General features: G+C 38.4%; 1 protein-coding gene across 16 annotated transcripts in view; it reads left to right on the top strand.

Moving 5' to 3' along the window:
- Nucleotides 1-21,926, top strand: part of LOC308176992 (phosphatidylinositol-binding clathrin assembly protein-like) — a 30,179-nt gene that overhangs the window by 329 nt on the left and 7,924 nt on the right. For 2 of the 16 annotated variants that reach the window (XM_080553557.1, XM_080553556.1), the window contains exons 2-17: nucleotides 6,710-6,852; nucleotides 7,958-8,033; nucleotides 8,841-8,943; nucleotides 9,123-9,216; nucleotides 9,317-9,428; nucleotides 10,557-10,663; nucleotides 11,208-11,249; nucleotides 15,627-15,712; nucleotides 16,557-16,680; nucleotides 18,465-18,601; nucleotides 18,862-18,965; nucleotides 19,811-19,957; nucleotides 20,415-20,474; nucleotides 20,571-20,681; nucleotides 21,523-21,654; nucleotides 21,788-21,818. In XM_080553557.1, the coding sequence (XP_080409683.1) occupies nucleotides 6,710-6,852; nucleotides 7,958-8,033; nucleotides 8,841-8,943; nucleotides 9,123-9,216; nucleotides 9,317-9,428; nucleotides 10,557-10,663; nucleotides 11,208-11,249; nucleotides 15,627-15,712; nucleotides 16,557-16,680; nucleotides 18,465-18,601; nucleotides 18,862-18,965; nucleotides 19,811-19,957; nucleotides 20,415-20,474; nucleotides 20,571-20,681; nucleotides 21,523-21,654; nucleotides 21,788-21,818 (1,609 nt within the window). Of the gene's footprint in view, nucleotides 1-4; nucleotides 6,428-6,709; nucleotides 6,853-7,957; nucleotides 8,034-8,840; nucleotides 8,944-9,122; nucleotides 9,217-9,316; nucleotides 9,429-10,556; nucleotides 10,664-11,207; nucleotides 11,256-15,626; nucleotides 15,713-16,556; nucleotides 16,681-18,464; nucleotides 18,602-18,861; nucleotides 18,966-19,810; nucleotides 19,958-20,414; nucleotides 20,475-20,570; nucleotides 20,682-21,522; nucleotides 21,655-21,787; nucleotides 21,819-21,926 lie in introns of those variants that run through there. The other 14 variants (XM_080553555.1, XM_080553547.1, XM_080553554.1 and 11 more) reach the window with 12 other exon arrangements.

The following is a 21,926-nucleotide window of genomic DNA, read 5'->3' as shown; positions in this document are numbered from 1 at the left end:
ACGGCTTCCCCCAGCTCGCCTCCACGTGGGAGCTGCGAGCCCCGGCCGAGCCGCGGGGCGATATTTGGGCGGCAGCAGCCCCTCTGCCCCCTGAGAGCTTCCCAACTCCCGAGCCCTGCACCCGGGGAAAGGCAGTTCATGTGGTAGGGGATCTGTCTGAGACAGAAGTCAGGCATCCGGTGGTGCTGTCGGGCACTTTTGTGCGCCTCTGGTGGGATGCAGCTGCCTCTAGCCTGTCCTGAAATACAGTTGTCTTGGGGCTGTGCTGGAAGGCTGCAGGTGAGGATGGGAGAAGGTCGATTGCATCTTCCCTAAAGGACAGCGCCTTATTGCTGGTGTATGTCAACTGAGTATGTTGAAACTCCTTTTTTTATATACCAAAAGATGCCGGAAGCTGCCCCCGCTATCTGCAGAATTATCAGTGGTGTTGCTTTGTTTCAGTTTTTAATAACTGCATAGCACTTGAAGTTGTTCTTTGCTCAATTGTGCAATGAATGCTGCAAACATTGTGTAGTACCTCCATGCACCTTCTATGAAAAGCAAACTAAGTGTGTGCCTTTACACTAGGGAGAGCAAAGGTGAGGCGAAGCTGGTTACTGCTCCCTTCAGAGTTCGGGGACCAGGCTGGTGGCTTTGTGGGACTCCTTCCAGCTGATGGTACCATGGAGAGTCTGCTGTTCAGGCTCTCAGAAGAAGCATATTCTGTTAATTGTTGAGGACAGTTTGGCTCTTTGGTGCTGTGGCACTCATCTGTTGAAATAGACATCTTGCATGAAAGCCTTTGACACAGATCAAATAGATAAACCAAGTATATTTCTTATTGATCTGGATGCGTGGAAGCCGGTTGCAGTAGTAAATATTGCAGCTACTGGGTTGAAGTTGAAAGCCTTCAAGCTGGGTAATTGATGATTCTTTTCATTATACCGTTATGTTACCTTGTTTCATTTTCTGCCTGAGGTAGAACAACTTTGAGGTAACCCTTATGTCCAGAAATGGCAACATGACAGGAAGCCAGAAATCGGTGACAGTTTGCTCAATAGTTTGAAAGTTTCTCAAGCTGAGAAGAGGTAGTGTGTTGTTCGAAACTGATGTCATTCACTTCGCAAAGTAAGAAAATGGACATCTGGAAAAACAGTATCTTGAGAATAGGATACAGTGGCATTGTGAGTGTCGTATTCCTTTGAATATCTCTTGATAGAAATCTGTTCAGAGTTGTCAGTATCCTTGAAGGTTCTTACATCCCAAATGAGTTCTGTGTTTTGGTGTCAGTTGTTTTCTATCATTCTTTTGTCTAAAAAAAAATAAAAAGCTTGTTGTGCTGACTGTAGCTCTGGAGTACAGGAGGACTGTGGTGGGGTGGAAGAAGAAGATGTGAAATGTGGTACCATGAATACCTTTGCAAACAGCTTTAAAAAAAATAAATCCCAGTAAATATTCTTCAGTCTTCATTCAGCATATGCATGTGCTGCTTTTCAAACATCTGCAAGCCTACGTATTGCACTTAAATTTTTTTTACTTGTACATCTGTAAGCAAAACTTAGTTGTATTGAACGTAAGCAGATGAGATACAAGTTTAAATACTGTTATCTCTGGAACAATCACACAGCGTAGTTTCAAAGACACAGTGCAAGTAGTTTTCAAAGTACAATATGAAATAAAACATAGCTTGGACTTAATGCAAAACACTGCCAGTTGCACCTTGGTCCCTGCATGTGCATGTCATTAAAAATGTATGCCATCTGGTATTACTTGTAATTGCTGCTCAAAAAAAAAAGTTCACCAAGAACACGTTTTGAGAGTTGACAGTTGTATTGAGGATCACGGAGGAGTATCAGTCTCTGGACTCGATTCAGATAATTTCTTAAAGTCCCCTTATTGCTAAACTTCCTTAGCAAGGGAGACTTTAATATTACAGTATGGGTATAAGCAGGAAGATGTTATGCATACAATATGTAAGCTAGTATTTGGAGCCTCGGGTCTTGCCTAGCTGCTGGGTGGTATAGTTATTTTTCTTAAAGAGAAAAAAAAAAAGAACCTAAGCAATGTCAATGGGGATACTTAATGTATTTTTTTTCTTTTAAAGTAGGTCGCAGTGTTCTAGATAAGTCAGCAGATCTATTTCTGTAGTATTTTGTAATATTTCAGGATAAAATAAAATGTTACACAGTGGTTGTTCTTTTTCCTCAGTGAAGCTCTTGAAGCCTTGTGTTTTCTTCCCCATGTTTTTGGCTGTCTCGCTTTGCCTCAGCCTCCTGAATTTGGGTTGCAGTGGAGTGGGGCTTGGTGCTTCTTTTGGTGACATCTCTCTTCCCGGCTAACTGTGGAAAAAACATTTTAAAAATACATAACTTAAAGCTGTAGCCAAGCTGGACCAAAATTTAGAAAGCACAAACCCTAAAGTGAATTGTATATTAAACTTGTAAATGAACACAGTAAAACTGCAGTTTTTTTCTCTCTTTATACCTTGTACACGGTCCTCTTAAGAAGCAGATGGGAGGGGAAAGTGGTTAATGTTGCTCATCAAGACTTAAGACTGCTGTACATGTACAGGCTTTAGAAGTCTTGTAAGAAGTGATAATTTAGGTACTTCAAAATTGTATTATGTAACAAAATTGGGCTATTAAGCCTTTCACTTCAGGTGAAAGTTGAGGGTTCCACCAAGCCATTAGGGATTCAAATGTTGCCAGTAATGTCACATTGTGACTGTCACAGGTCAGGGATGTTTTGTATCTGCCCATTCTTTTGGCAGCTGGAGCTCATGACTGGCTGGCAAATGCTGATGCAGTTTGGCTCTTAGAGATATGTCCCTTGTGATACCGCACGGAGACATACGCCCAGGCAGTAAGGTGCCAGTCTTTAATTTGAAACTCTCTAGTCCTTTGTGAAGCTGTTCAATTTGACTCAAACAACAAAATGAAAACACCAATAGAAATACCTGAGTTAATGTTAGAATCTGTAAATGCTGTATTTTATTTTTTTTTTAAATGTAGCAATTGCTTAAAACTTTTTATAAAGGCTTTTTGAAAACTTTTTATCTTGTAACCTTGTTTAGTGGGGGAATGGGACAGAATACCTGAATTAATGTTGCTTCTAGCAACTGTAATTCTAAGACAGTTCAGATTTAGCTACCATGTAAAAGAAATTTAGGTTGCTATCAGATCTTCACTGTAAGAATACATGGACATAAACACGTTTATTAATCAGGTGATATCCCTTAATCCTCCAGCTGGAATTGTGACATTCCCTAGACTGCATTGAGAAAGTCTGCTCAGGTGTTCCTTCTGGTTTTACTTCACAGTGTAACTTCCAAAAAAGTCATTTTTTTAAAGACTGCTGGGTTAAGACAATTGGTCTTAATTCTTATATCTGCCTGTCTTAGAGCTGTTTCTCTCCCGTGATGGAAGGGAAGAAATATGGGAATATTCAGCAATTGTGGTTGCCTTAACTCCTGTATTACAGGTGTCTTGCAAGAATTATTTCTGAATGAAGAAAATGATTACTTTCTTGTTGCTTTAGTGTTGAAAAGTATGTTGGTTTTTGTCAGTGCCTGGCTGAGGAATTTCCAGCAAACTGATTTTTATATCTGGATTTACACATGCTGCTCTCTGAAGAGCTGTGTGGTTTCACAGATGATGTGCCAGTATTTCAGATGAACTGTCAAAGAAAAATCCTTAGTGCTCTTCTAGGCAGTAAGGTTTCCACAGATGATCTAGGCTGCTTGAAATCCCCTGCAGTGCTCTTCTGGTTTAAAGCTGATTGAGTTTATTTTATTTTTCCTGTGTGATGTTAACAAGTTTCTAAATTGTATCCTAGAAATTGCACCAGGGTTTCATTTGCAGTGGAAGAGATTCCTCTGTGTGACTGGCAAAATGTTTTGAGTTAGAAAGTGTTTATATAAGTGGTGCTATAAGAGAGCGAGCGTCGCTTGCCCTACAACACCTTTCATCCCATTCAAGGCAGGTTTTGCAGCCAACATCCCTATTACGGTTGCCCAGCTGTCAGTCTCTCAGGTGCATGCGTTCCTTTGTGTTTCCAGATGTAGGGTGTTAATAGTCTTTTCCTCCTTTACTGCCAGCTTTAACAAATCCATGCATTTTGTTTTTTATGTAGGGATCCTACTGCAGCCTTTAAAAAACAAAACAAAAAAAGACAAATTTTTGCTTTTTTTGTTAAAGATTTTGAATGCTGGAATTCAAATGTGGGATTAGCCCTTAATAATATTGTTACTAATTGTGTGTTGTTTTTTCTTTCTTAAAACAACAAAAAAAGACAAATACAGGCAGGAAATCTCCCAGGTGTTCAGCATCATCTTAGCCTTAGCTGAGGGCAGGTGACAAGATTGCATGAAACAAAAATCTCTCTAGTAAAATACCCCAGAGATGAGCCTGGCTGCTGTTTCTCTCTGAGAGCAGAAAGTTGTTTTTAGCTTGGATCTTCCTTTACGGTTCTACTTATTAAATAATAAGCACTCTTAATGTTCACTATATCATCAGAGAAAAAATTGACTTGCTTCGTGGTCATGGGAAGGAGAAGAACTTTATGTGGAAATGCTGCTTTCAGCAGGCTATCTGTGCGGTCTTTGACCTCAGCAGTTTAATGGAATGCTTTTAACTGTTACCTATTAGTAGTTACAGATACTGCTCAGCGTCCTTCGTGGTGTTTTTTTGGTGGTGGTGGATTTTTTTTTTTTTATTATTTTTTTTTGTAAACTGAGAAGAGGAATTACAACTTGTAAGAGTTCTGCAACATTTTTTGCTGGTTACAATCCAGTTGTATGAAAATACTGAGCTAAAGCTAACAGCAGTGTCTTGATAATGCTTATAAAATGAATGGATTCAGGAAGACTTATTTGTCCTAATGTGCTCTGACAGAATTACGTAGAAATGTTATAACAAAGTTCTCATTCAGTGGATGAGACTATTGAATTAAAATTCAGGTTTTTGTCTATGTATAAATTTTCAAATTGGATCTTGCTTCATTATATGGAACAATAATTGTCTATGGACAGTTTGGGCTTCAAGAGATCTTAAAATATGACTTACTTTGACACAGCATCTGAGGATGGTACAGCCATAAGTGGTGAGAGGCATCTGTAAAATGACTCTTTGAGGTTCTTCGTATTTGTACAGTGACATATTTTACTAAACAATCCGATTTTGATGTATAGCTTGCCTCAGGCTCCTTTTCAGGGCTCTTCTATCTGTACAGTTATTTTGGTGGTTTTGCCTGTTATTATTAGGGATGAAAGTTTTCATCCCAGCTTGAGTGTTTTGTATGTATTTGGAAACTTCTGATGTTGGAGTGACATCAGTAAGGTTATTAGTGTCTTCAAGTATCTTATTGAAGCAGAAAGCTGCCTAAAACTCTTAATAGACAGAGATTCTGAAAGTAGAATTACTCAAAGTATCCATTAGTGATCCTTAATTATAGGACTTTAAAATATGCTCTTATTAAACAGGTTCCTAATTAAGTTACATCTGTAATATATTCACTGCAGTAGAGCAGATAAAAAGATGAAATGCAATATTTCTATCGCATAATCTGTCCTAAACTATCTCAATACGTGAACTTCCAAGTTTGTTCAAGTTGCTGTTGATAATGTCATTGGTCCTCTGCATGGTGCTAACAGCGTGACAGCGAAGCTGGTGGTGCTGGCACCTGGGTGCTGGGTTTGCTGCCTGGCTTCTCAAGCACCTGCCCCTCTTCAGGTACTTGCAGAGAAAAACCAGAGGCAGCAATGCTGAGCTCCAGCCAGTGGGCTGCTCCCAGACTTGGCTTGAAGAAGAAGCCACAAAGGAAGCTTTTCAAAGTAGATGTTTGTTGTGCTGGCCTTGCCCAGTCCTTGAGGCGTGCTTTGATCACACCTGAGCCAAAGTTAGCTCAAAGAGAATAAATCAAGTGTGCATGTCTCGAGGGGTTTAGAATAGTCCTGCTCGCAGTTCTCTGTGCAGCGAGTGCCTTTGTTTCTTCCCTGGGTGTCTGCTGGAGCCTGCTCTGGTTTTGTACCAGCACTCAGACAGTGGCTTGAAGCTCTCTGACCTCCCGAGTTAATGTTTTACTGCTGAGTTTATGATCAGTCTCTGACACAAAGAGCTTTTTTGATGCAAAAGCTTGAAATCTGCCATGATCCACCACAGTACACTCAGCAGGTTGGTGATTAGGTCACTTGAGCTGAGTGGAGAGGTGTGTAGCGCAGGCTCGTGCCCATAAATCTGCCGGGGAAGAGGCTTAGCACAGGTTTGCAGCATCTCGTTTGCTCTCAGGTGTCAGTATTCAGGCTTGGACCTGAGCTCTAGGTACTTGCTGCTTGCTGATCTTGTGGGCTGCAGCTGTCTCAGCTTTTCTGCTCTTGTCTCTCTTTCATTTTGGTTAGATTGAACGACTCCAGGCGCTGGGTATTCAGTGTGTCTGCACTGGCTTTTGGATGGTACTTTGGGCCTAGAGCTTCTGCTGGGGCAGGTTATTGGGGCAGGTTATAAGCTGTTGGAACTCCATAAAACTGTTGAAATGCCTTTGACTTTATAATCAGTGTTTTTCAGTAAAATTTAATGAGTTTGAGCAGGGAATGTAAAACAGCTCAATTATTTCTTAAAGAACTGAAGTTAAATCTTCCAATATGAATTATCCTGTTGCTTAGTGTTTTTTCACATGGATAATCTTCTTTGAGCATGCAACTAATGCTTTAATTTTTGTTTCTTCTTTAATTTAGATCTAATACAGTGCACAAATGAAATGAATGTGAATATTCCACAGCTGGCAGACACACTCTTTGAGAGAACTGCAAACAGTAGCTGGGTTGTAGTGTTCAAAGCTCTAATTACAACACACCACCTCATGATGTATGGAAACGAGGTAAGACATGATTAGTTCTGTAAAGGCCTACTTAACAGTGTTTTTTAACCTGTTTCAACAGATGACAGGCTGAAATTAGGGGATAATCTGAAGTAAAATTCACTGCTTGGAATTCACTAGGTAATCCAAATATAAAGCTAAACTAAATGCTGTAAATCAGTATGTATATTTTAGTCTCTACTTCCAGTACTGTTCATATTGAAACTTGAAAGAAAGAAAAGCTGACATGAGACCATAGAAAAAATTCTGAGCATAGAGTCCCAGGTTACCGGTCAGCATGTGTTTGCCCATGCAGCAGTTTGTGTTGGGAAAGACGTGAATTTCTGTTTGTACCAAAACTGCTCCTTAGCTTTGAAAGGATGCATCCAGGGATTCAGATCAAAGGTGTAACAAGTCTCATAGGCCATACTGATTGTAATCCTCGTTTATGGATTCAAGCATATTTAAAGAAGTTAAAAAATACAGAAGTCACAATCATAGAACCGTAGAAATCGTAGAATCGTAGAATATGGGAAAAGTGGAAAGAGAAACTTTTAAAACTACCTCACTATCTGAATGTGTTGTTTCTTACTCTAGTATTATTTGTTGAGCCAGCTATTATTCGTCAAAACTTAAATGTTATTTACTCAGATCAGCACAACTGTAAGTCTGAATTATACCATTCCCCAGTGCTGCTGTTCACCAGGGTTCTAGAATTACTGTTGTTGCTAATTAAACTTTGTAACTAAGCTGGTCCCTGACTTTTACAGCAGCAGTGGATGCGTGGAAGCTCAGATAACTTAAGTGGAGCTTGCATTTTCCAGCTTCTCTGTTCTAAACTACAAAGTTAACCTAAACAGCTCCCTCTAGGATTGCTAGTCTTGCTCATGGGCAGCAGTGACTTTTTATTTAAAGCCTCACTTTTGCCAGATACGCAACTTTGTATTTTGATGCTTTGTTCATCGGTAGTTTCAAGGGTTTTTTTGTGAATTCTTTAAAGTAATTTCTATTGTTGGCAGAGGTGATTAGAAACAGTTACAAGCTAAGTGTAGTTTTCTTGTAATATGCATAAGTGTGTTGGCTCTCTCAACAAAAGTTAGATTCTCAACTTTTTCTTCACCAACAGCGCTTTATCCAGTATCTTGCATCGCGAAACACATTGTTCCATCTAAATAACTACCTGGACAAAAGTGCCATGCAGGGTAAGGATTTTTCACTGAAGGAAAAAATTCTACTGCTTTTTTGCTCTGTGATTATTAGTGCCTGTGTCAGTGCGCTCTGGGAGACAAGTGACATTTAAATGAAAGAGTATTATGATTTGTATTGCATCAGGCACCAAAGAATGTCCGACCAAGAACTTAGACACGAGAAGGTGAGATTGGGTTACCTAGCTGAGTAGAAATTTACCTGCAATGTATGTGTTGTGCTTACAGAGCTGTCAATTTGAAGTAGTAAACACTTGCACTGCATAGAGAAACCTGATGATTGTTAGCATGCTGATCTATTTCTGAATTATATTTTAGTGTCTCAGGAGTAAATATGAACTGCTAAGGTGCATGGAATGCACTGTATAGATAGCAGGGACTCCCTCAAGTCTCTGAGAGACATTTTGGTTATTTGCCAGTGTTAGAAAGCATTAAGTCTTTGTGTGGTGTGAGGCATTGCAGATGAGCTACCAAAGACTTTGGCATTTTACTAGGAATATATTTTCAGTCTGCTTTCTAGAACATCACAATAAGAGCTGCTTGGTTCTTGCCTTATATTTTTTGTTGTAGGCATGTATTCTGATAAGTGCAATGAAGGCTTTTCTAATTTTAGCAAGTTGGGAAGAAGCTGTAACACTACACTGCAAAGAGAAAATAGTGAATCTTAAGACCCTGGATTGTGCCTGTGAAGTGCTGCTCTTACACAAGTTGATACAAAATGGATTAGTAGAATAGTTCTTGAAAAGGACTTGAAGGAAACTGTTCCTCTTCAAAATATCTAATCTATATATTCTTAACTTTTAGGCTACGATATGTCTACCTTCATTAGGCGATATAGCAGATACTTGAATGAAAAAGCACTTTCATATAGACTTGTAGCAGTTGACTTCACCAAAATGAAAAGAGGGTAAGACACTTACTGCTTCTTTTGCCTGGTCTTTCATATGGGCAGGGGGAAGTACCAGCTGTTCTCGAGCTTATCATGGGTTGGTGCTCCTTTTGACCCCTTGAGGCAGTATAGTAGTGTTGAAACAGCATAATGTGCTGAGGTGTCTTGGTAACCTGTAAACGTCTTCTGCCCTGCAGGATAGATGGAGTGATGAGAACCATGAATGCTGAAAAGCTTCTGAAAACCCTTCCAATCATACAGAGCCAGCTTGATGCACTCCTTGATTTTGATGTAAGTACTTTAAGCTCGTTGTTAGGTAACAGTCACTCATTTTGAAGTGCAAGTTTATTTCATTAAACACTAATTTATTTTCTTATTGCTTTCTACACAGGCAAATCCAAATGAACTAACAAATGGTGTTATAAATGCTGCCTTTATGCTCCTCTTTAAAGATTCCATTAGACTTTTTGCAGCATACAATGAGGGGATAATTAATCTTTTAGGTATGTGGAATTATTGTTGTTGTGAGGTTTTTGTTTTAGCTTTTGAAATTGTGTGCAAGTTGTTGAGAGAAATAACGTAGATCATTTCTGACTGTAATTAATAAACTGTGTCTCTGTTCTGATGAAATTAAGCATGTCTTAGTGTCACTGGCAACTGGTTTAGGCTTAAACATATGCTTTTACCTTGAACACAGCCTGAAACATAAATGGAAGTGAGAGTGTGACTGGTGAGACTAAAACAAAGATACCATAAATATGCAGTGTGTAGTACTTTTACAGTCCAATTGCTACAGGTTAGTGAGATACCTGGTTTGGTTTCCTTAAACTCTGATGTTTGGTCCGTGACAGTTAGCAAGCCTTGAGTGTTGAACACTCTTGAACGTTTAGTGCACTCACAACACAAATGACTTCTGTTTTCCCATACTTTGTATTTTGCCTGGTTACTTGTAGCTGGTACATGAATCTACATGAGCCTGGTACATGGCATCTACAGTGCTTTGCTCAAGAGTGACAAGCTATGAGGAAATTCTTATAACGACTATTCAAGCAAATTTCTGAATGAAAACATCATCTGATTGGTTTATTCTGTTAATTCAGTAATTTTTACTCAGTGAGATATCTGCAGGCGTTTAGGGCAAAACCACAAAAAGTGAAGGGTGTGGTTGCTATTGGCAGTTCAGTTTGATACATATACCACTTCAGTAGTCATTCTGATGGTTTTTGGCTATTGGGTTCACTTACAAATAGTAAAATATGTTAATACAGGGTCCAGAAATGTAACTATATACCAGGAATATGGTATCTACATGATTTCCTGCTAATAAGATGAATACCTTAGAATACTAGTGCAGATGCCTAATTAAACAATTGCAGTGATTTACTTTTGTGCTTGTAAAGCTTTGCATTATATTCTAAGGTACTGAATTTCAATAATAGCATTTTTCTATTAGCTGAGGATTTATTACAAAAGGTAACAGGTATTCATGTCACCTTTAAAACTTGGATAGCTTTGAGTTACTAGTATCTTCTCTCCCTAGAGCTTGTCTTAAACTTACACTTAGAATGCTGTGTCAGCTTTTTGCCAGGATGGGTGTTATCTTACAAGAGTGTTTTTATTTGCATCTTCAGAAAAATACTTTGATATGAAGAAGAACCAGTGTAAAGAAGGCTTGGATATTTACAAGAAATTTCTAGCCAGAATGACCAAATTGTCAGAATTCCTCAAAGTAGCAGAGGTAAATAATTCAACATGTGTGGGATGGCTAACTTTTAGCTATATGTACTGGTACAGTAGTCTGTATTCATAATCATGTAACATAACCTTCACTATGCAGGGAATTATTCTGCAGATTAGGTATTTTAAATTCTGTTCACTCTCATTAACACGAAATGAGATTCTCAGGCATCTCTTTTAATAGCCAGACAACATATTAAAACTTCAAAAAGATTATTATAAATTTGATTAATGGTCTAGAATGAACTAAGTGTTAGTGTATTTACAGTACGCTCCTTTACAGTAACTGCTTAAAATGGAGTAGTTCCAGTAAGCAGTGTCAATATTTCTAATGCTTCCAATAAGCTTTTCTGCTGCGAGATGCAGAGTAATGTGCTTGAGATTTCTAAGGTGTGATCTTAGCTAAGCTCATGCCAGTTCAGGAAGTAATTAAGAGCCATTTCAATGTGTTAGCCTCTGTGTAACACTCAGACCTCACAGATTTTATGTTTGTTGTCACAGCATGTAGTAACGTGCTTCTTTTTCTCCTTTTTTTGTAAACCTAGCAAGTTGGAATTGATCAGGGTGACATTCCAGATCTTACTCAGGTCAGTGTACGTATCATACTGATATAATCCAATTATTTTGTCCTCTGCGTTTTTTGAGATCGGTGTGTATCATAATAATTATCTTCAATGTGTTCTATTAGTCTCTGTTTATCTGAAGGAAGTATATATGCGTGTTTTCCCATGGATCAAATGCGCTCAGCATTTTTACTTTGCAGCTGTTAAGACTTCTTTTGATTAAAACAAAACTCAGGGAAAAGCTCTTTTAGGAACTTTTGTTTTTTGTGTTACGACAAAGGACTAATTGGCTTATAAGCTACAGACACCTTGGCATGTCCTGAGGGAAACCATCCATTTCACTGTAACTTTAGGTATTCCAACACTTAAAGATTACAGATAGCTCATGCAGTCATGAGTTGTTTTTTTATTTTGTTTTTTTACAGCTGCGAAGTCTAAATAGATTCGATGTTTCTATACTAGCTCTTAATGTTGTCTTCAGTATTACCCAGTAGTATGAGGAACTTGCAAGCACGCTGAAAACTTAGTCTAAAAAGTGGAATGCAGGCCAACACATTTCACTGAGGATAAATTTGAGGGGCAGAGAAGAGGTGAGAAAGGTGGTTTGATGTGGCGAGTGGGAACTGCTGAGCATCTGCAGAAGTACACAGTTATTCTTTACAAGTTCCTTCAGTTCATAGGAATACTGTACTTCTAACCTGGGAGCAGCCCAGTAGGACTAGGGTTTTTGGTGTTCTTTCTGTGGTGTAGCATAACCTGACAGGAGACTCAGACAATGCTCTGGAGTGCCATTGAGGCCTACAGTACTCAAGGTGTTGGATTGGAGTCAGTGTGAAACAGTTAAAAAGCTAACATGTAAATTTTGGTGAATTGTCCTACCTAATCCTACACTAACTTCATGAAATTTAATTTAGTGGGTTAATCAAACTCTTGTGAAGATTTTCTTGAACTTCATTCAGTGTCTTTTTAATATGAAAATCAAATCTAAACCACAAACTTGCATTGTTGATTTTTTTCACTACTGATGAAGGTCAGACGTCCCCCTCAAGTTGTACACGTACAAATCTCTAGTACTTGCTCCCAGCAGTAATATTAACCTTTTTAAGAACTTTTAGGCCTTTGCAGTAGGAAAGAAATATGATTGTAACCAGCAAGATAAGGGCAAGTAGTGAATGAAGACAAGCATCATGTTTTCCATTGCAGTTTGATTTTAGCATCTTACTCTCTTCTGATCAGTACTGCATGTTCAGCTGGTCTGTAGTATGTTATGAAATGACACCTGCGTTTCAGGTGGTACTTCAGGACGTTGGCTTGTACACTGGGTTTGTGTACTCTCATTTGCCCAGTTAATTGAATATAAGATTCTTCAAAGCATTGGGGGGGGGGGAAATGATTTACCAAGAACAGGGTACTTAACTGCGTTTTGCTGCTCCTTGTTACTAAAATTTCTAGTGAGCAAAACCTGTTATAGTTACTGCTGAAACATCTTTTTTTCTAATAGCCGAGCTACCTTGTTATAAGTTCGCTTAAATATTTAAGGCAACTGTCTGAAATGTGGTGGTGGGTGTCAGCATCTTGTATGTTGTCAATTTCAGCGCCATTGTCAGTTAAACATTCCAATTCCATTCTGTAGTAAATTTCAGGACATTTAATAGAGTTATAACTGTACATCAGTTTAGTGCCACGTTAAAACGACTTGCTGAAATCTCTTAATGGTGGGCTTTCACAAAAATAGCAGTTTTCAGTGTGCTTGTGGCACTGAGTTCTGACAGGATCGTGGACAGTAGATAGTAACAGTAGTCTTCTGTTTTTTTCAGGTCTTCCATATTTAATTTTTTTTTTCCAAAGTACTTAGATGTTTAGATTTCTGGTGTATATTCTGTTCTGGGATGTGCATGTTTCAGTGTTTCTTTAAGCTGCTCCTGGGAACAATTGATTTCTCTTTAGGCAGAATTGAGGAAGAAAAAAAATGTGTAGCAGCAGTATTAATAAATTTCTCATGTTCACACTACTGCTTTTGCCAGTTTCTATAGAGAAAATATCTTCCCTTGTAGTTGCCCTGTTTCATAATGTTGTTGTGTATTTTCTGTTTATAGCTGTTACTGTATTTCATAAATGCAACCCAGTCACTTTCATCTGCATGGATGTTAGTCTGGCAGATGTCTTTGGGTGGAGGGAAGTAGTCTGAGTCATAAAGTGCAAATTTTTTTGAGTGATAATATCTGTATTAGCCCAGACACTTCTTCTGACACAAAACGATTAAGTTCTGTTCACTTTAAAAATAAATAAATAAAAATCTGTAATGCTCTGCTGGATGTCTGCAGCAAAGAGAAAGTTCAGAGAAAGCTACTGCTTTGTTTTGTTGGGTTTTATGGTGGAGGAGGGGATCAGTTAGAGGGTCTAAAACAAAGCAGAAAAGTGTGGAATATGCTTTTTCCACACTGGTAGGTTTTAGCATTACCTTGAAGAAAAATGCAGACCAGGAAAAACTTACTGGAGTTAGTGTTAGTAGCAGAGGACTGTATTCTGTATACCTAAATGTGTCGTGTAATACCTTTTACAAAACTGGTGTTTTTGGTAGGAAAATGGTGTGGTTCTTTTTTGGTCCCTAATATCTTTCTAGAAAGGTATTTCAACAAAATTGTTACCTCTTGGGGTTAGTTGTCTTAGCTGGGATGCTGAATTTATTCATGACCAGTTACTGAGGTACCTACACTGTCTTAACTTGCTCTTTCTGTAAACAGAGCTACATATCAACTTGGGCCTTAACTTTAAAGCAGGATTTTTTTTTTATAGGATTATTCTAATTGTTCTTCTTTGCATCTCTTGTGGCTTGACTCAGTTTTTATGGAATGTGGGAAGTCAGATTGTGTTCAGTATTGCAGAGGGGAACTTGCCAAAGGCTTGTCTGATTGTTTTTCACTCTCCAGGAAGTATATCGGTCTAGCTTTTGGTATGGAAGGGCTAGTGCGAGCAAGCTTGTTTGCTGGTATGTTTTTCTTTCTTCCAGATAATTCCATCATATTTATTTTACCCACTGCAAGTTGGTAAGTGGCAAGAAAGGCTTAAAGCCTCTGAAAACCCTGCCAGCTGAGTTGGCAAGTAGCTTAAAACTTTGGAGGTCTGTTCCCTTCGTCTGAACCTGCTGTAGGATTTAAGGCACTCGGTCTGTGAAGCATGGGCTGTGTAGTTAAAAAGCCATGAGAGCAACGTGGCTGGAAAAGCAAGGCACTGAACACTTCCAGCAGTGCCAGCCGAAGCATTTTGCTTTCTGGAAGATTTTTCATAGCATGATTTCTAAGATACCTTACTTCCTGCTAAGACTCTAATTAAGATCGGTTCAAATTCTGTGTGAGCTGTGAAGAGGTTTCCTTTAGCATGTAAGAAACGTTTCTGTAGTAAATTCAAGTATATAGTGGAAAGGAAACATGTTGTGATTGGCACTCTTTTTTCCTTGCTTTCTGTAGGAATGAAAGCACTTCGGCTGTGGTTCAATCTTTATATTTTAAGCTTGCTCTTTTCTTCTTGCCTGTCAGTTACATATTTGTCCTGGCTATTGAAAGATGTCATCACTGTTCTCAAGTCTTCATAAGCTCATGAGCAGTGTTCACTTAACTCATTTAGATGTCCGAAGTTTCACCTTGTGTTTAGTGTGGCATTCTAATACCTGGCTTGCTGCTGGGTTCAAGTGGAGGGAAGTCTGGTTTTAGGAATCTTCATTTCTTTAAACACGTTGCTTAAAAACTTCTCATAGGTAACGCATTTGGGGGCATGGGATCTGTAACTTTGATGTAATGTTGTTAGTTTCTAATTAGGCTGCCAAAGGCTTTGGAGAAATGGGGTTGGTTTATTGTATAATGGTGTGTTGGATAGATATTGTCTGTGGTGATATTGGTGGGATAAGGTTGAGCTTGATTGTTTTTTTTTAATCCAGCTTAACATCCTGTGTTAACATCTAATGCAAGCCTTTGTGAATGTTTGATTCAATAGAAGTGATTGGCTTTTTGTTGTGACGAGGGAGGGGATCAGTGATGCACAGGGCTTCATTTCTGCAAGTTTACAGAATTACTGCTGAATGAGCTATGACTACTGGATAAATCTTAACATATTGGATTAATCTTAACTTAGCAAATACTGTCGCTAAAACCAAGAGTCCAGTGTGTGCACACAGAAGCAGACCTGCTCTGAGAGGATCCTTGCTTTGTGTCTCTGGCGCCACTCCTTTTAAAGAACCACAACTGACTGGATAGAATTCTGGCATGCAGGTTGACAGCAGTACCCAAAGGCACAGTTAGTGATGTGGGGTTTTTGTTTGTTTTTTATTTGATGGGGAAGATGACCTGTGTACTGAGCAATGAGGTCCTGTCTAGAAGCAGTGGTTTATGAATACTCTAATTTTAGGCACCCAGCAGCTTGCTTGAAGCACTGGAGCAGCATTTGGCTTCTCTGGAGGGAAAGAAAACAAAAGAAGTCTCCGCTGCCAGCAGGTGAGCACCAAATGAAGGGCAACAATGCCTCTTCTTAGGATTTGTCATAATCTTATTAAGAATTTTTGGGATTCAATCACTTGGGATTGTCCTCTTGAATTTAATTCACTTCCAAATGTGTTTTCTTAGAAGTGTAAATGATGCATCTAGTAATATTCTGATTGCTTTGTCACATTTGATATTTAGATATATATTTCTCTGTGTCTGACAGGTATTTACTGTTCTGTAATAATCCATTGAGCTGAGACCTTGTGTAGTATTCTTTGTTCCTCTTGTTTGAAGTCCTGTGGCTTAAAAGACTTGTACAGTATTGGGGGGTTAAGTTTTCTTTTTTTTTTTTTTTTTTACCCAAGATAGGCTGGTATTTGTCTTTATTGTCAGCTGTTTACCTCTGAGACCGTGAATCTCTCTTAACCTGCTTATGAAAGTTCTTCAGTCCCTTCTCATAACTACTGAATTAGCTAAGATGCTCTGTGCTGACAGGAGTTGTTAACCTTTCTGTCAGGAAAGGTATCCATGTATGTGAACAATACTTCCAATTGAAGAGGGTGAAATCCTGTGTATCCATGGCACATCTGTGGCACCAAAGGGCATAGCTTAGTGATGGGACTCAGGAGGTCAGGTTGACGCTTGAACTTGACAGTCTTGAAGATCTTTTCCAACTTAAATGATTCTGATTCTTCATCAAACCCCCTCAGTATTAGGGTGTCTGCTTTTCTGCACCCAAGAGTAAGGTAAGAAAAGACCAGGGCGGGAGGAAATAACATACAATTTGGTATTTAAACTATGTGATGTATACCTGACTGGTTTTCTTAATAAAATGTTATTACTTTTTTTTTTTTAGAGCTAGTGCCTTATCCAGTGCTGTTTCCACACTTTCCAACACAGGAATGTCATTTAGCAGGATGGATGAGAAAGAAAAGCAGCAGGCATTGGAGGAGGAACAAGCTAGACTGCAGGCACTTAAGGTACTGTGTGTGTATATATATTTTTAAAGTTTATATTCCAAGATGTTTTTCACTGGATAAGAATGAAAAATGGGATTGGCTTAAAATGTTCTGTGGTGGGAGGACTGTCATCTCAGTGGCCAAGCTTCTGTAGGATGCAGGTGTGATGGCTGCCAGTAATATGGTGACCCCTCTAAGGAACGTGATCTGAATAGCAGATAGCTAAAGTAGATCAATTAAAGAACAATCTCTTGTAAGGAAGAGTATATCTCAAGGATTCATGACACGAGTGTAGAACAGCTCTAGGTTCTGTCTCAACAGCTGAACATTCAACATTGCTGTTGTAAGACTGATTATTGGTAGGAGGGAATTATTTTTCCCTATGATGTATGGAACATTGCTGTAGTGTGATTCTTCAGTACTGTTACTCATAATGAAAATATTTGCTATAGTGCTGTCTGAATTTAGCTGCTTTTTCTTATAATTCTATCTTGCACCATTTGAAAGTATTTATGAGTATTTAGGTATAATTAATGGACTTTGAACAATAATGCATGAAAGAGAACTGGTGTGTTCTCTTTTGGTTCCTTAATGCACTTCATTTTGCTTGCTCATACCTGTTGAATTGCCCACTTAGTAAAATCCTTTCCTTAAGATCTGAATCCTGGTCCTTCAGGTACTTTTAAGCTGTTTATCACTGTTTACTGAGAAGATGCATAATACAATCTCCAACAAGACATGATGATTCTCTCTTGAAAGCTGAGTCTGTAGTTCTGTTGTGTTCCAAGCTGCGCACAAATGGGGCAGTTGACAATTTTCCTTGTGTTGCTTTCGTATCGTTAGAGACACGTAAGCAATGAAGCATCTCTACTCTTACCATCAGAAGGCCATGCTGTAAGACCTTTCAAACTATTTGGAGTGTGAAAGTAAACTTTGGTAGTAGTTCAGAGTTGAGCTTTACCCCTGGAGTTACAGAAGTCTAGTGAAGTGTCTCCACTTCTCTCACTGTATGTAAGGCATACTTTTCAAATCCATGTGATAGAAGTTCTTCGCTATAAGATTGCTGCCAGCTGCTGAACTGCTTAACTTGAAAACCTCTGCAAGTGTTGTGGTGCTGCTGTGTTTCTTTTTTTCTCCTTGGGGGTTCTATCAGGTGTATCCTATCTTTCCTGCTTCTCCTGTAACAGGAGTTGTAGCTGTTGTAAGTGACAAATAAAATTGGGGAATTTCAGTTGGGTTGGGGGCGAACTTGCAAGCTAACTCAGCTTCTTCCACTTGCCTAATGTAAGTGGTATAAAAAAGACACCTCTGCTTTGACACGTGCTGTGTAAGTGCAGTGAGCACGTCTAAAAGCAACAAGGGATGTGACCTGAAACTAATAGCATAAACTAGTAAAAGAAAAATCTAGTTTAAAAGCAACACCACATAGGTGATATTAGGATGCACACTGTCACTTTAACTTTTGAGAATCTGGATTAGATTATAAGGGATCTTTTAGAACAGAGGTCCATTGACCTGTCTCTCTTACTATGAAGGTAGCCTAAAATGTGTAACTTTAGTGTGTTCTGCTTCTAGACAGTTATAGGTACCAAGGTGGGACTTGAGGCTTTCCAAACTCTCTTTCTGTAGCCTATTAAGGCTATGTTAAAACAAGTACTCCTATCTTTAACTTGGATTGGCTTTCAATTTTCAGTACTTTAAAGAAGAATAGTGTTTTTTTTAAAGACTGTGCTTAAAATAGCCTTTTGGAAAAGGTCTGAAGGGTTGATAACACTAAACTTCAAACTGTATATCTTATGTTTCAGGAGCAGCGATTAAGAGAGATTTCTGTAGTATCAAATTCCACTTCCACATCAGCATCCCCAAGCACCTTATCAGGAAAAAGTGTGAATACCACTGTAGCTGTTGACCTCTTTGCAGTACCAGCACCCACAACAAATAGGTGAGAGGTAACTTCTTGTATTGTCTTGGCAGTTTGCAATCAGTTGTGAAGTGTTGACTCTAGATATTTCAGAAGTAATTCTGAAGAATAACTTCTTGCTGTCCTGGTGGACTCACTGGATTCTTGTTATCGTTTGATAAATGCTACAAAACAAAAGTAATTGGGGGGGGGGAAGATGCGATTGGTATGAATTTGTGTATGACACAAGGATATGATGCATATTATATAATCTTCATTTTTCTCTCTGTGTTCATTTTCAGCATGCCCAATCTGTCTAGTGATCTTTTTGATCTTCAGCCTGCCTTTGTTCCAACTGTACAGAGTACCCCAGCTATATCAACTTCAGTAAGCAGTGCGTGGGGAGGTAAGCTGAGAAGGATGAGTTGGCTAAATGATGGGTGAATTCTTCCAATGCAGAAATGAAATACAAGTTCATAGTTAATTGAATCTACCTCTTAAACCTTGATTATTTTGCGCCCAAACATTTCTAATCTTGATAGAATATAAAGACATTTGACAGTCTGACAGAGGTGTCAAGAGAGAAGTTACTTTCTAATATTTAGCAAGAGCAACAATGTGTAGTATATGGAATGAAGGAGCTATTCAGTAAAGGGGATAGGTGGAAGAAATGTAACTAAATCAAAGTTCAAAAACTTTGAAATGTAAATTAAGTAGGTTTACTTGAAAAGGTGCTGAACTACTATCTTCTTTCCATTAAGCTGTTACTTAATACATTCTTCATTAAAAGGATGTTGGTGACTTCAGGGTCCTTCTAACAAAGCTGTCATTCCCAGTTTCTTGGGCACAGCTTTCTTTATACCCTCACTTCTTCCAAAGAATTATCAGGAGACATGTCAAATGTCTTGAACACTGAAATAAGACAATGGAAGTCTTGGTATTTCAATAGGTGGAATTGATACCTTAAAAGTGTTATGCTCCCAAAGCCAAAGGTGGAGCAACTGATTTTTTTGGTAGATAACTGTACTGTCCTTCTCCCCCTTCCACCCAATGGCACTACTGAAATTATATTAAGTTAAGAGAACTGTTAATGCTTTTATCTGAAACTGAGAGTTCTTATCTTAAGTGGTCTGATTAGTGTGTGGGAAATTTACGGTTTGTTTTTTATCTAGAGATTCTCACATGCAGTCATTTCAGTCTGTCTTCTCTGTTTGTACTCTGTATTCTTTCCTTTACTTCTGCATCTGAAAGGTCCTTTCTCGTCTTCAAATGGTTGTGTTGGTTCTCCACCTCATCTGGACATCTTTGACATGAAGCCAGTTGAAGAAGCTGTAAAATCTACCGCCCCTTTCATCAATTCTGCCTTTTCCTCCAAACACACAGTGGAACTGTTTAGTGGTAAAAAACGAACAAAAACCCAACCATATTATTTCTTTGCAACTGAAGATAATAATACTAATAAACTGGGTTGTGCAGCCTTCTTGTGTTTGGACCAATCTTTAATTTTTGTTAACAAGTGAAAATGATGCATTAATTCCAGCTGTAGTAGACAACATGTGGTTTCTTAAAGTTTTATTTCTAAAGTTGAAAAAACTCATTATCTTGTTCAACTTCCCCAACCTAAACATTCAAAGACTTGCATATTTGCTGGAATTCCTGCTGATTTCTTTTGAAGTGCAACCTCCTTTTTCTTTTGTAGTGGGGAACATAAGAGAGATTTTAACATCAAATTTGCTGGATAAAAACCCTTTTTATTCCTAAATATTCTTAAATTTTAACTGCAGACCTAATTTGGGGGTCCTTTCTTTCTTTTTCTCTCTGAAGCTGACTTTATTTTCTTCTCTCTTTCACAAAGATGACTTCAGTGGTCATAAATCTACATATGCTTCTGTGTATCATCCTCTGCCTGTTGATGGTAACTTGCTTTTTTAAAAAATAACTTTCTGTTTTTACTATAGTGAGTGCTATTATTTCTTGGGTGTATTTGATTTACCCTAAATTTCTTTTTCAGGTTTTCCTCTTCATTCAGCTCCTCCAAGTACAACCCCTTCAACAATTAATGTGGACTTTGATGCTGTTTTTGGAGGAAAATCTACAGCACCAGAGTATAGGACTACAAGTGGTAAAAACTAGTTTATGACTAATTCATACCCTACAGGCAACAGTTGTTTAACAGTTTTGTATAATTGCTCTTGCAATGCAGAACTTAATAGCTTAATCCATTTGTAAGCTGACTGTAGGGCTGATGAGATAACAGGCAATCAGTTGAATTGTAGTTATTTAAAATTAGCTCTGACTTATCTCCTGCTGTGTACTAACTGTTTCCTCTCTCTTTTGGGGGGATAATTTTTGAATGCGGCCCACTGGATATCTCTTAACGGGTAAGCTTATGGTAATCTGTTTTCAGTGCTTATGACTTCAGTGTTTTGTATTAATACATGATAATGAGTTCCTTCTAACTTCACTGAGAGGCATTGTACTTACAGAAATGCAAAACTACTTGTGTGCATGCTTTGCTTTAAGAGTAACTTGAGTTACGATCTTTCTCTTGGTTGGCTCTATTTTGTCCCAAAGTCCTTATAAACGTATAGCAAAGGAACACTTGTATGCATTCAAGATGCCTGCAGTATCGTGAAATTACTGCTAGTAGCTACTAGAACACTTTGAAATTATCTTTAACAAATTTTGTTCTGGAATTTTAGGGGAGTTTCTGCTTAATTTTAAAATAACAGCAGTTACTGCTGAAGTAAAACTGAAGACTCTACTAGAGTGGCAGATCAGTATTCTATAAAAAATAAGTGGTTAAGCTCTACTTCTGCCTAAGTCTTAGACAATTCCAGCATGTTGAACCTCCATGTATGAATACTCAAGCTGCTTAGTGTTTGTCTCTCTAGTTTGTGGATGTCTTTTTATTAAATTTGATGCAACTTCTCTTAAGAGTTGGTTTTATGTTCTTTGTTTAGCTTTTAACATTCTAGATGATGTATTGCAACCCACAGTACCACTACAAAGTCAAAAAGCCCCTTCAACGAACCAGCAAAGTGGAAAAATTTTGGCAAATGACCTCGATTCTTCTCTTGCTAATCTAGTGGGAAGTAAGTGTGAAGCTTTTAGATTTATTTTCCCACTTGTTACTGAAACCAACCAACCAAAAGCTCCCCTCTACTATAAAACAAACAAACAAAAAACATTGGGGTTTATATATCTGTTTCTTTCCCACCCTCACAGATCTTGGCTTTGGAGGAACTCCATCCAAAAAGTAAGTGCATTTGTATATTTATAACATTCTGACATGACTGCTGCTAGTCAGTAGCACAGTTTACCAGCACTGACATGGCAACAGTCTCTGTTCTACAAAGTAATCTGC

This window comes from Anser brachyrhynchus, assembly GCF_964034855.1.
Source record: "Anser brachyrhynchus genome assembly, chromosome: 13".
NCBI lineage: Eukaryota > Metazoa > Chordata > Aves > Anseriformes > Anatidae > Anser > Anser brachyrhynchus.
The sequence above is the reverse complement of the archived record's forward strand: the minus strand, read 5'-3'. Positions and strand labels throughout refer to the sequence as shown.